Here is a 14,579-nt window from a genome sequence, read left to right on the forward strand (position 1 = left end):
CTTCCCAGCTCTGGTGGGTGTGAAAGGCAGTGAAATCTTAATAAATCATGGATGCCAGAGACCCCAATATTTGCATAAATTTAAACCCTCCTTGTACATTAGGTTTTCCAACATTTTCATTTCAGTACAATCCTTATTAGAAAGTCCCAGGAACTTTGTGTTTGCTCCACAATACTGGTTTCATCAGATTTCATGTCATGATTGTATTCAAGGCAGTTGTTCCTGACATCTGATGTGACTTGTGTCACTGATGGAATGCAATATACACCTGCTTCCAGAGACCTACACCGACTTCAGCATTATGAAGAAGACTTTTTTCTGTAGGAGTCTGTCTTTCTGGATATTGTGTAGATAGGTGATTCTTGGCTTCTCTTGCTCAGACATTTTGAGTGCAACACTCACTCAATTTTATGATTCAAGTATCCATTCCTTCAGAGTGAGTCTCTTCTTGTCTGAAAGTGTGAGATGGAGGTTGTGTGTGTGTGTGTGTAAGTTTTCTTTATACAGAAGGGTCCAGAAAAATGTAGACACTCTCTGATAGTTAATATTAATGGAACAAAATGACTTACTGTTACAATTCTTGCACAGAGGGAAGGTTATTGTGTGTGTTCAAAGTGATCCCCATCAGCAGCCCAACAATGTTGATGCCACTGAACTGTTGACCAGACTACAGCTGCCAGTGTGATAGCCACAGAGGACACCTCGATGGTTTCTCACACCTTGTTCTGTGTAGGGAGGCGGTGCGCCATCTTGCAGGTAAAGTCTTATTTCCAAACACCTTTCATATAGCAGGCTAAATAGATGTTTGCAGTGTATGAAGATACATCTCACCAGTTACAGTACATACCTTCAAACAATCACACTGCGAGATCACAGACCACACCACATTAACGCCCAATAGATTAACAAGTTTGTTCATGTGAATGTGAAGATTTTCAGGAACCCAGTACATGCAGTTGTGATGGTGTACAGTACTTCAGTCTGAATTGCGACTCGTCAGACCAGATAACTATCCCTACAAACCATTCATCCTCATGAAGTATGCCTTAAAACCACTCGCAGTACTCCATCCTTTGATTCGGGTCGACCCTTGTTCATTGCATACAGGAATCTTGGAATGTACACTTTCCACTTTGCACCTTTCAGAATTTGCCACACGCTTTAGCAGCTTACTCTGCTTTCACGTGCACCCTGCTTCACAGATTTTTGAGGTGGCCCAGTAAAGTATTGCAACACAACAGCACTGGAAGCTGGGCTTGTTGATGGTTTTGGTCACCCTGACCTTTCCTTATGTACGTCCTGAATAGTACCGTCAGCTTCACATTTTTCCCGAATACAATAAATTGTTGTACATTTTGGTAGCTGAGTTTCATATACATTATGCCATTGGTGTTGTACCTCTAGTATCACTTCAACAAAGCCTTGCATTGTTCAAACAACAATTTTTCTTCATTCATTCATTTATGCACTGTCATCTGCTGGAAAATGTGTGCCAAGATCTGTTGAGAAAACAATGGACTACGCTACCATGCAAAATAGCAGCTAAATTATCATTTTGTTCCAAAACTGTTAATCACAGAAGATTGTCTACATTTTTCTGGACCCACAAACTGAGAAATGGTAACTGGCCTCCTTTTTCACATCCCATCGTGCAGTTTGTATTAGGATGCGTAAGAGTTCTCCCACTTTTTTCATTCCATGTGGCCACACCAGAAACGTATTGATAGGAACATGTTGGTTTGGACTTGGCCAATTATAGTGTCTTTGCTTTTTGTCGTATAGTTTCATCATAAAAGTTCTGTTGGGCATCTTTTTTCAGAACAGACCAGTTTCATCTGCAATGAATGTGGTTTGGCTCTTGTATCACTGCCTTGAGTTTCTCTGGATAGTGCAAAGCAGTCTCTGTAAGTGCTTGCCACCACTGCTCCACTTTCTGTGATGCTATGCCAATTAAGATGACTTTTAAATTGGCTAAACCAATTGTTTCTAGTTTTAAACATTTCATCTTTGGCTGCCTCTGCACCTGCTTCTTTCAGTCTCTCAAAAATCAGCTTAGCTTGAGAGCTCACTGTGTTCTGACCAACAGGACAATTGTTCACTCTTTTTTGATTATCACGTCATAATTTTAACATTTTTTCCACCTCAGCAATAACACTATGACATTTGTGAATGATACTTGATTTTAAAGATTGAGCATTTATCACAGCTGTGAGAATTTTTTGTTTACCTGTTATAATTGTTCTGACTATAGAATCCAATAGATCAAACTATTTGCCAAATCAAAAATTTTAATTTTTGAATTGAAGCCTTTGATAAATATTAAGTTTACGATAAATATTAAGTTTACATTCCAATGATAATTTTCTTTTCTTGTCTGATGCAACTGAAGCAGTCATGCTTTGTTTGGATGACACAGAATCTATCAATCAAGCCAGATCCCCGATTAACCAAACCTATCATAATCCAAACACTGTATGTGCGGAGTGGGTATTTACAAGTGTGTGATGCTCAAATGACAAATAGCATAGCTCCAGATTTCTGTAAAAGGGGGAGCGTAAGTCAGGACATTACTGTATATGATTTCTGAGTCGATTTCACTCCTGAGAACTTCTCCTTCCAAAGTTCATCACATATGACATCTTTTGGAGTTCCCCATTTTTTTCTTCATTTATAGGAATCAATGTTTTGCTGTCCCCCTAAGAATACTTCACACATGAAATGGTTATTTTAATAAAGAAATTAAAGAGCAGCAATAGCTTTTCCATACCTTTTGTTGATCTGCCCTTTTCCCAGATATGGGAACGAACTTTCTTTCAACTTGCCTTTCACTAAGTCTTCCAAAGTTTCTTTAAGTAACGGTACATGCTGCGTATATACATTTTCAACTCCTTTCAGATCCTGCCAAACAAAAAAGGATTAGCAGGTTCACATAAGCTTTTAAAAATATAGTATGTGCAAAGAAAAGGTACGATGACACATTTCATTCAGCACTCAGGATAAATAACTTACAAATATTAATCAAACATCTTTGCAAACAAGGAAACAACTGATAAAGATATTGAATTCTTCTGTTATGCTTCCATTTACTCTATCAAAAAGTTTACTACATGAAAGGTTTTAGTATTTTTCAAATCCAGCCTTACCACTTCTACCATTAGTTGCTCTATTTTTGCTGTTAATTGTAGTGCTGTCATTGCCAGAGAGGTGGAATATAATGGTTGGTACAAATTACTACGCAAAAGCTAGCTAAAAGGACTGCCTTTTAAGTTTTTATAAACTACCACTACAGTGCATTATTAAGATATGACACTGTTGTTTTAACATTTGACATCTGTCATTAAAACAATGACAACTCAAACTGAGTGAGCAGTTTGTTTACAGTGAGTTTATGAAGAAACAAGTATTAAGAAAAAAAATGCAACAATAATGAAGGTTTTAACTGGGAGCTTTTTAAAATTTTTGGAAACGAGTGTAACAATTCACAGTTCAACTTTCAGTCGTCTGTCACCTTCAGTAATTGGAATATTACAGTGTGATTGTGCTTTCGAACCCATAAGAATTTATGAAGGTATGTCAAAATTGGTTGCTCCCAAAAAAACAACAATGTATTCTGGGCACAACATGATTATAGAGGATCAGCAAATGACTTACTGTAAGACAGAAGCATGCTTAGGCACAGCATGAACAGGAAAGAGATCTGTTCCTGATGGATTCTGCACATTTAAACTGAGACTTAAAAACAGGGTAGTGTCAATTGGTGGAAAAAAATGCTCAAAAAATTATGGCCACAGAAATGAAAAAATTGTACACAACATGACAACAGGAGACAAAGTCTGAATATATCTGTACTAGCTGACAACTAAAAAACCTGAGTTTCTCCTAGCATGTAAAACATTCAAACAACTTAGAGGAATGCAGCCAGGTGACGTCATTGACAACCATAGATATTTCAACATGCGTACACACCTAATTTCCAAGGCACAAATGCAATGAGAGAGTAGACAGGACAAATGCAGCCACAAACCTCAATATGGCACATCTGAAAGACAACATGCACCCACCTACATACACAGGGACAGAACATGACTCCAAACAGAATTTAAGTAAAAGCTTCCATCTCTGTGCATACAATCACTTGCTAATTTAATCTCAACTACTTTCTTAATAACAATATCCCAATAACTGGAAGTGTACATCATTCCACAGGATGACCGGTACCAAGGTAATGGTCTGCAATAGCAGATTTGCGTGGATGTTGTTACGTGTGTGTGTGTGTGTGTGTGTGTGTGTGTGTGTGTGTGTGAGAGAGAGAGAGAGAGAGAGAGAGAGAGAGAGAGATTTATGCTCAATACACTAATTGTCTACAGTCCTGCCACTAACCACGTCAAGCAAGAATTCAAAGAGAAATACAAGTCTGTAGCTCAGGCCAGTACCTACATCAGAGCAGACAAGGAGTCTCCCAGAGCTTATCTGTGGCACGAAAAACCCAACTCGCAGCCAAACCTTCCACAACCCAAGACAGTTACAGAGCAAATAATGGCTCCTAACCAGGAGATTCACAATAGTAAAAGAAAGAAGGCACAAAAATGTAATAGACATCAGTTACGCCAAAAATAACAAAACAAGGTAAAAAATATGATCAGGTCAGTATGTCGGTGGGTTCAGGTGAGTGTCCCCTGGAGCTCTCCATGTGACAGAGGCTGTCTGGCCCACAGCTGTTGCACCCACAGCCTGTTACAGTGAAAGTGTTAAAGAGAGGAATAGCCCTAGTGGCAGATACAGAAAAACCTCAAGGAGAGGGGGCTAAAGATATCTTGAGCTATCTTTACTTTTACCGTAATAAAACACAAGTTTAAGAAAGTTTTATTTAAACTGATTATACACATACACAAGACAATGCCATCTTATGATATAAGAAAGTTACAATTGTGGTTCTCTTCCTTAAATGATGAATTCTATGTGCCTATTCTTCTTGGCAAATTTGTTAATTACATTGTCAACAGGACAATCAGTGTCAGGGTGAGTGTTTAACAGAGCTAAGCCTTTAAGTCAATCCTCCTCCATAACCTATAGAGATCACTAGAATGGCGTGACTTTTCTCGTAGGTATAAGTCAGCTATCAATGTGCCAGATAGAAACGTATTGAATACGACGACATGGATGTGTCTGCTACACAGGAAAGTACAACTACTCGATTCAGTAGAGTCAACTGACAAAACAAACAAACGAATAGTGTGCAGGCTGATTGGCGGCACAGTGGCAATGCTAGCAGCCCGCAAGGGCGGAGGGGGGGGCCACATGCCCCCATACGTATCCGCCACTGAATAGAAGTATATTTATAATGAAAAATGGTACAGATTTTACCACATGCGAAAGCAGGATCACAGACATAAATAACGCTTCCCCCACATCAGTCACCCAAGGAATATACCTCCTCAGGCACTAATGCATATTTTGCATGTTATTCTAGCTGTTGAGGAGTCCTTGGTGATACTGTCCCACTTCTCTCTGAAGGCGGTTTTCAGTTACTGCACAGTTCGGGGAGGAAGTGTTGGTTGAGAAAAATGTCTCCCAACAGCATCCCAGGTGTGTACTATAGGGTGTATGTCTGAGGAGTAAGCCAGCCATTCCACAAGTTCAATATCTTCACTTCACACACCTTAGTGGTCCTGTGTGGACAGTTATTGTCATCCATATACAGAAAGTCGGGACCTACTGCATCCCTAAACAGACATGATCCAGAATAACCTCCCTAGAATAGCACTGTACCATAATAGTACCTTGTGCAAAGATATGCAGCAGTGTTCAGCCACTGTGAATAATGTTTGCCCACACCGTAGTGCCTAAGCCTTAACAATGACTTTCATGAACATTCTGTGGTGCATAACATGTTTCCCTCTCCACACTAACTGGGCCTCATTTGTCACAGTGAAGTGGGCCTCATTGGAGAACACACTGGACAGCTGTTTCCGACCCCAATTAACAAGCTCCCAACACCAACGAACTCTTTCTCAGCACGCTTGGTTGAAGAGGGATGCATGTAACAAGCTTTCAAACATACAAACTGGCCTTATTTAATACCCACGAAATGGGCCTGGCACAGGGACATGTAGTGATAGTGGTTGCAAGATCTTCAGGAAGCTCCTAGGCATGAGATGTCTGTTCCTTTTCACCACTAGGGCTTCATACTACCCTTTACCGTAGCCACAGTAGTGACACACTGACTGACTTCGAGGCATCCATCTGCACATCCACAATTGTAAGCACTCAAATTATGTCTTGTGCAGACATATTGCCGTACCACACGAAATACCACACTCATCAGTTCTGCAATAACCTTCGTCAAACACCATACTGCGCGCACTCTCGAATGCGTACAGCGTGTTCATGCACAGGCTGTGCTGCATTTGACACTTCCCACTCCCTACATTTCCTTTTACTATCATTGGTTGGGTATTCTGCAGCAGCTGGCTGTTGTTCCTTAGTAAGTGTCAAGCAGTTTAAAAGCAATTACAACACTAGAAGAGAGATGATGTGGGGAAAAATAATTGAAGAACTTCACAAATATAACAAAACTGATGTCATAACGAAATAAACATTATCACAGAAAAATCAAAAAGACTATGTAATCAACTAATATGATCTGTAATTGTTATTGTAATCTCTGTTCCTTTTGATAAAGGATTGCACACACTTCCCTTTTGTTTCTTGGTAGTGTAAGAAGCCATTTTGTTACGAGGCATGAAAACGTGTAAGTTTCTTTAGACGAAATATAATCAAATATTACTTAAAAGTGTCACTAATGTTTTACTGTAACAACTCCTATATTCATGAAGTGATATATATTAACGATTTTATAGGGGGGAGGCGCAGAGGTCAATGCCTTGTTCTAGATGATAACGGCCTAGGGTCGTAATAAATGTTTTAGTATTTGCTAATTGTGACAAATAAATAAAAATAAACGTAAATGTAGGAGATTTCTCTTGATTAGTGGTTCTTCTTTTGAAACAGTAGTAGCAGTCAGTTTTTCTAATATTGAACCATGTTCATTTAACGTGATTACAATAAATTTTTTAGATCCCCGCTTAACAGAGATTGCGAGAATCTTCTCAGCATTGCAATTTAACAAAAGTAATTATGCAGCTGTAAATCTGGAATATTGTGTGTTGGTGGTGTCTTTTGATATAAAAACAGCTCGTTGGGCAAACTAACTGCAAGAAGTACCATAAGAGTCAATAACTTAAATAATTTCTCAGTTGTGAAGCAGGCAGAATAATAATATCTCCAACTTTACATAACATATAAATATCAACAACACCAGTACGTAAAAAAGAGAACCACCACAATGACCCAAGGAGCTGACAAAGGAGGTATGGTCAAGTATGACTAAGGTCAGAAAGTCACGAATAGCGGATACCACATGTAGACAAGAGTAACATTGATCTATATCCTGCAGGCTGCTCATTGACTCACTACATATTCAAGTACAGTCAAAGGAGGTCTGTTTAAAGAAATGCAGGGCTCTTTAACTAACTACAACCTCTGCTGTAAAAACACTGCACGTTCTCTGTAACAGATCCTGCTCCTGAACAGTGGGAGACGTAAAAGCATATCCCATCCTATCCATTGTTTCAAAGCTGTCAGTGCAAATGACAGTAGCACCCTGATACTCTTGAAGAAATGAAGGAACAGATGCCAAAACCTGTATGTTCTTGAAACATATTGGCTTCAACTCATGGTCTGGGTATTAATCATGAGGTGAGCAATTGGGAGAACTTGCGAGGTGATTAGGCACAAGGTCTTGCGGTACGTTCAAATGATAGTCCTACCTGAGAGCAGCTGTTGGAAGGGGGGGTTCAACACCTCTTGTATGCAAAAATAATTTGGTATACTGGATTATTCGGAAATTCTCGGATGGTGATTGCATAATTCAGCAAGTTTAAGTATTGTTACCATTGTAACTGAAGAGGGAAATCCTCTGTCGGGCAATGAGACGGTCTACGGGCCTAGTCCAGAAGGGATCTGTGGTCTGCCTACAATGATGGATTGGATCCAAAGATGCAACTGAGCCATAAACCTGACCATTATAGGTCAATCAGGTCAAGACCAGAACCAACAACAGTTTTGGGTTAAGATGGGCCATGATACTACGACAAATGCATTGCCAGAGAGAACTGGAAGGGTCTAAGTGGAGGCCCTTTGGATTGTGCCTTGGAGCTGGCTTTGAGACAAGGCTACAGATTAGGAGCTACACTGAATACAGAATTCATCATCATATGCATGGGAGTGAGCAGTGATAAGATAGAGGTCACTAGCACATTGATGGTGATGAGGAAGAGTGTAAAACACAGCATGGGGTGTACCAGCTCTAACCCAAGACAACTCATGGGATAAAAATTGATGAATATAGACCGGTAGGGAGCCTCAAAAGCCCCATTCATGAAGGGCAAGTACGATGTGATGGCACCAAGTGATGTCTTATGTTTGTGTAGGTGTAAAAACACTGCACTAATACATCAGTGTTTGAAAATGCCTGTCAGATATCTGTTTCCAACCTTACCAAACGGTCAGTTGTGATCATCCCTCCTGGGAACCACACTGACAGAGGGACAAAATGGTCCCCAATTTCAGAACCCAGAATACTTGTTGGGCTACCATCCTCTCAAGCAGTTCAGTCAGCACTTAGGTGAGGCTAATCAGTTGTAGCTATCCAATGGACACTGTGTTTCTCCCTGGTTTAAGAAATGAGATGACGATACTGTTTCATCATTGCGGAAGGAAACAACATTCTAGCCAAATATTGTTGAAGACCCAGAGTAGATGGAGTCTTTGATTAACATTCAGATTTTGGATAATCTGATTGTGAATCAGATGAGGACTTGCTGCTTTCATTATATAATAATGGGGACATAGGGGCTAAAGGATAAGGAGATGTATTAAACTTGTTATATCTGTGTTTGAAAGGTAGCCACGTGCAAAGTGGGTTGAAAGAAATTCGGCAAGGACTGACACACTGATACAAATACCACCACGAAGGAAGAGACCAGGAACAGTTGTCTATGTCTGGCAGTCCAGAAGACTATAGAGCTCAACCCACACTTGGGAGAAAGAGGCATGCATTCCCAAAGAAAAGACTTAACTGAGCTATCCAGGTATGATTCACAATACACCCTCACAGCTTTACTCCTGACTGTACCTCTCTCCTACCTTCCACTCCCGAGGAATACCTGCATATCTCGCAGTACGGCTTTTGCTCATAAAAGGCAAAGGTTCTATGTTATTGTTGTGTTTATAGACAAGAGGGGGATTTGTTTTGATAAACTGGCATTTGCAGTTAACAGTCAATGTGAGAAATATTCACATTTCGCCTATTGGGGTAGTTTTGCACGATTCTGTGGACAAATGTCAGAACAGTCAGATTTCATCAGTCACTGAATTATCCGGACTACCTTACAGGGCTATTACAAGTGATTGAAGCGATTTCATAAATTCACTGTAGCTCCATTCATTGACATACGGTCATGACACACTACAGATACGTAGAAAAACTCATAAAGTTTTGTTCGGCTGAAGCCGCACTTCAGGTTTCTGCCCCCAGAGCGCAGTGAGACAGAATGGCGACAGGAGCCGAGAAAGCGTATGTCTTGCTTGAAATGCACTCACATCAGTCAGTCATAACAGTGCAACGACACTTCAGGACGAAGTTCAACAAAGATCCACCAACTGCTAACTCCATTCGGTGATGATATGCGCAGTTTAAAGCTTCTGGATGCCTCTGTAAGGGGAAATCAACGGGTCGGCCTGCAGTGAGCAAAGAAACGGTTGAATGCGTGCGGGCATGTTTCACGCGTAGCCCGCGAAAGTCGACGAATAAAGCAAGCAGGGAGCTAAACGTACCACAGCCGACGGTTTGGAAAATCTTACGGAAAAGGCTAAAGCAGAAGCCTTACCGTTTACAATTGCTACAAACCCTGACACCCGATGACAAAGTCAAACGCTTTGAATTTTCGGCGCAGTTGCAACAGCTCATGGAAGAAGATGTGTTCAGTGCGAAACTTTTTTTCAGTGATGAAGCAACATTTTTTCTTAATGGTGAAGTGAACAGACACAATGTGCGAATCCAGGCGGTAGAGAATCCCCACGCATTCGTGCAGCAAATTCGCAATTCACCAAAAGTTAACGTGTTTTGTGCAATCTCACGGTTTAAAGTTTACGGCCCCTTTTTCTTCTGCGAAAAAAACGTTACAGTACACGTGTATCTGGACATGCTGGAAAATTGGCTCATGCCACAACTGGAGACCGACAGTGCTGACTTCATCTTTCAACAGGATGGTGCTCCACCGCACTTCCATCATGATGTTCGGCATTTCTTAAACAGGAGATTGGAAAACCGATGGATCAGTCGTGGTGGAGATCATGGTCAGCAATTCATGTCATGGCCTCCACGCTCTCCCGACTTAACCCCATGCGATTTCTTTCTATGGGGTTATGTGAAAGATTCAATGTTTAAACCTCCTCTACCAAGAAACGTGCCAGAACTGCGAGCTCGCATCAACGATGCTTTCGAACTCATTGATGGGGACATGCTGTGCCGAGTGTGGGAGGAACTTGATTATCGGCTTGATGTCTGCCGAATCACTAAAGGGGCACATACCGAACATTTGTGAATGCCTAAAAAAACTTTTTGAGTTTTTGTATGTGTGTGCAAAGCATTGTGAAAATATCTCAAATAATAAAGTTATTGTAGAGCTGTGAAATCGCTTCAAACATTTGTAATAACCCTGTATAATTAATTATTCTTCTTCTTTTCCTGCCTTTTCTTGTTTCTCAATGGGGTTGGCATTGTTACATATCAGTTTTGGTGTGTTAGTGGCATTTGGAGACCAGATGCATTCTTGAAGCTGCCCAGAATGGCTCGCCATGAATGACAACAAAACAGGGCATACAATATTGTCATCATACTGTTGTGCTATAAAGGTGCCAGGGATGACAACAAAAGAGGTCCTGCTATGAAATGAAATGGCACCCCAGACCACCATTCCTAATTATCAGGAGGCTGTATTGCAGGCGACATTCAGATGGTATCCCACTGCTATCTGGGGCGTCTCCAGACATCATCTTTGCTAGTCATCCAGGCTCATCACAGAAGACAATTCCACTCCAGTGAATGAGATTCCAGCCCTTTCTGAGAGCCACCTATTAATGGTCCTTGTTGTCACTGGAGCACCAGTTGCACATTGGATTGATGATAATGATGAATCTGGGGCTCTGAGCACCTCTCTAACAATTGCTCAAATTCTGTCATCTCTCTAGGTTGCCCACTTCCTTCTTGACACTGTATTCAGTCATGTTTCACCCACTCCTACCAACATCATCAAAAAGTTGGATCCCTCTGATTCAAATGTCGAGTGATTCGTCAATTACTCCAATCAGCTTCTTTGAGCCCAACTACACATCCTCTCCATCAAATGCTGACATCTGCATATACTGTTCACACACCTGTCTGCACAGCATGGTTACTGTCCAATTAGGTACACAGAATGAAATTTGCAGTAACTTTATGCACTGCTGTCCCCTGTTAACTATCGTTGCCATCTGAGCTGTGAATTTGCGCTGCAGCATCACACATTCAGCCGCTGGCTGCCAGAGTTCACAGTTTTGTATTTCTGCCAATACCTGTATGACCACTTTGCATAACTCCTCCACAGCAAATTTTTTTGTCTTTAAAGAGTATTTTCACTTAACTTTTTTATGCTAGAAAATCCGTTATCTTCCCTGTTACATATGGGTAAGCCTTGCCTGCTCATTTCAACCAATAGATACTACTCTTTCAGTATACAATATAATATTGTTTCTGTCTTGGGAATTATCATTCAGTCTGGGATGGAAGTACTATCCAAATATGTCTCATTCAGCTAGGAACTGGTTCCATTGGGATTGCACTGGACTCGGCTGTCATGACCTTGGAGAAACCTAAATGGTTTATGCTGAGTCCATATTTATACTGATTTTGAAATTATTATTCTGCACTAGCAAATTTTTTTTTTGTCGTCTCTTGGTTAGTGTAACATATCACTTTGGTGAAGTGATGTGTCACACAAGCATTTACTGCGCTGTTGCGAGATGTTTGCCACGTTTATTTCTGTAATGAGTTAGTATAGTGTACAGTTTGGCTGCATGTTTTATTTGTGCATAATCATTATGGAATGCATGGATGCAGCGTATCAGCAAGCCGGGACAACAACAGTCACCTTACCATGTTCGTGGTACATGCTGGTTGGATGGTTTGCTCTGTGTCACTGGGTCTTGCCTTGGAGATATGGTGCAAGCTATGGAGGAAGAGCAGCCATGAAAATGCCTAAGATGTCACAGGGACAAGAGAAATTTTGTTTTCTAGTCATTCAATTGGAATCAGTTACATAAGACAGTCCAACTTTGGATACAGTCCTTATCAACATATTTGTGATGTTCCGAATAATGAAGCAATTTGTAATGCACGATCAGTGCAAACAATAGTACAATACATAATACCTTGTTTATGAGAAGCATCACATTTATTTCGAGAATTGCGTGTTGGACTGGATTCTTAACTTTCAGCTATAACTGCTGCACTTCGAGAAACAAAGTTTGATGAGAGGGTATATCACGGTAAAGAAACAGTGGAACACTGAATGTGGCAACTGGTGATAACCAGAATAAGTAGAACTGGGAATATATAAAATTGTTGAAGAACAAGAATAGCAAAAATAAACCTGAAATTTTCAAGATAATTGGTGATTTTTGGGTTCGAAGATTTGGTAGAGCTGATATCTGTTGTCTGTAGCAACAAAGGTCAACAGCAAATATTATGCTGCAGTGCAAAATCAATTAACAGCACTGCAAAATAAGAATTCTGAAAGGTTTGAGTAGTTTGACAATTACTAAATCCTTCAAGTACAATTACGATGGAGAAGAAACTAACTAGTCCACAAGTTGGAAGATTTTCCATTACAATTACACAGGGCTTCGATTGTATTAACCCAAGAGCCTACAGCAGCCATCACGAATTGCAGCTGTGGTTCACCACCCTGCAGCTACGGCAAAGTCAACAGCGTGCGCACACACACTTGCATGCGCACCTGCGCGTGCGCGCGCCCACACACACACATACACACACACACTCACTCACTCACTCACTCACACTCTCTCTCTCTCTCTCTCTCTCTCTCTCTCTCTCTCTCTCTCTCTCTCTCTCTCTCTGCGACGCAGCCCAACCTACACACCAGTCTAAATTCCTATCAGGACCTAGTAGCAGCAGGATTTGTGAGCTGTATAAACACCAAGTTAATTAGTTTCAAAAAGGTTTTTGGTGTTAGTGTTCGTGTTGTGGGGTATACTGCAAATAGTCTTGCAACAAGAGTTTGTGGATGTACCACAGCACCACAGCTTGCCTTGTTACAATATTAAGTTGAAGTTAATTTGTGTTACTACAGACAGTGTACACCTGTGGTGATGAGGAGACTGGATGCAGATGTGCTAATATGGTTCAGAACATTTATTGCACAATTGGATAATGGCATAAAGGAGTTAACTGCTAATGCAGAGAATACTAAAACCAAATTAAAATATGAAATAAAAACATGACACTCGAGCAAATAAATACCAAACTTGATCATCATATCAATAAGTCATGGAAGGGAAAACATGAAATCCAAAGTGACATATTGTGGTTACAGAGCTTCCCACCTTAACAGAGGAGCTAAGTTCTGAAATACTGAAACAATGAAACTTAGTTTGTAATGAAAGATGTGGACAAGAAATTTAAGTAATTAAAAAGTTAACCAATCAGAAATCTAACACAATACATGATTAAATCTCAGGCATTGAAGTAAGCTTAAGAGTGTTGGAACAAAACAAAGATTCAGATGTGGCCATAATTTCAGGCTCTGTACTTCCTAGGTTGAAGGGGCATATCGTTGGCTTAGTTGATAACATATGAGAAAGGATTGCATTGTCTGTAGGTACACTTCTAATGCAGAAACAGATAGAACAGGATGCGAGCAACAGAAAATTTGGGATAAATTAACTGAGACTAAGGAGAAATTAAATAAAAAGCTTTAGTGGACTGTCAGCCGAGCTGATGAAGGAGTTGCATTTGGGAAATGGAAATACTTTAACCAAATAATTCCCTAAATTTCATCCACCTGGGGAAGTTCATCCCAAATTTGAGTATTACTAAATCTTAACCCAAGCGATGGGATGATACAACAAATTCCCATTAAGTTATTTAGAAAGTTGCTCATTGGAATGGGGAACTGCTCTTGTTGAAGGATTTGTCCTGGCTCGATTATCAGCACAAGTTTACGAAGAAGTACTGGTCTCCTAGTACTCATGGAAAAATTGGCATTCGAGCTTCTTGACCCACAGCATTATAATAGTAGTTGTGGAGTAGACTTAAGAGTAATTTAGACTCTTAATCCTGGATGAGGGTATAGTAATTTGTCTACAAGCATAATAGAGAATCACTAATGCCGTCTCTCTCTTCTGTTACCAGATGCAACACTACAGAAACTTCCAGTTTAGCAAAAGTTTCGAATAGC

The 14,579-nt window shown here is 40.4% G+C and overlaps 1 protein-coding gene across 1 annotated transcript in view; it reads right to left on the reverse strand.

Annotated features, from left to right (window-relative positions):
- The window catches only part of LOC124621810 (vacuolar protein sorting-associated protein 45), a 148,625-nt gene that overhangs the window by 4,619 nt on the left and 129,427 nt on the right, over positions 1-14,579 (reverse strand). The window contains exon 11 of the mRNA XM_047147247.1: positions 2,768-2,898. Coding sequence (XP_047003203.1) covers positions 2,768-2,898 — 131 coding nt within the window. The remainder of the gene's footprint in view (positions 1-2,767; positions 2,899-14,579) is intronic.

This window comes from Schistocerca americana, chromosome 7 (assembly GCF_021461395.2).
Source record: "Schistocerca americana isolate TAMUIC-IGC-003095 chromosome 7, iqSchAmer2.1, whole genome shotgun sequence".
NCBI lineage: Eukaryota > Metazoa > Arthropoda > Insecta > Orthoptera > Acrididae > Schistocerca > Schistocerca americana.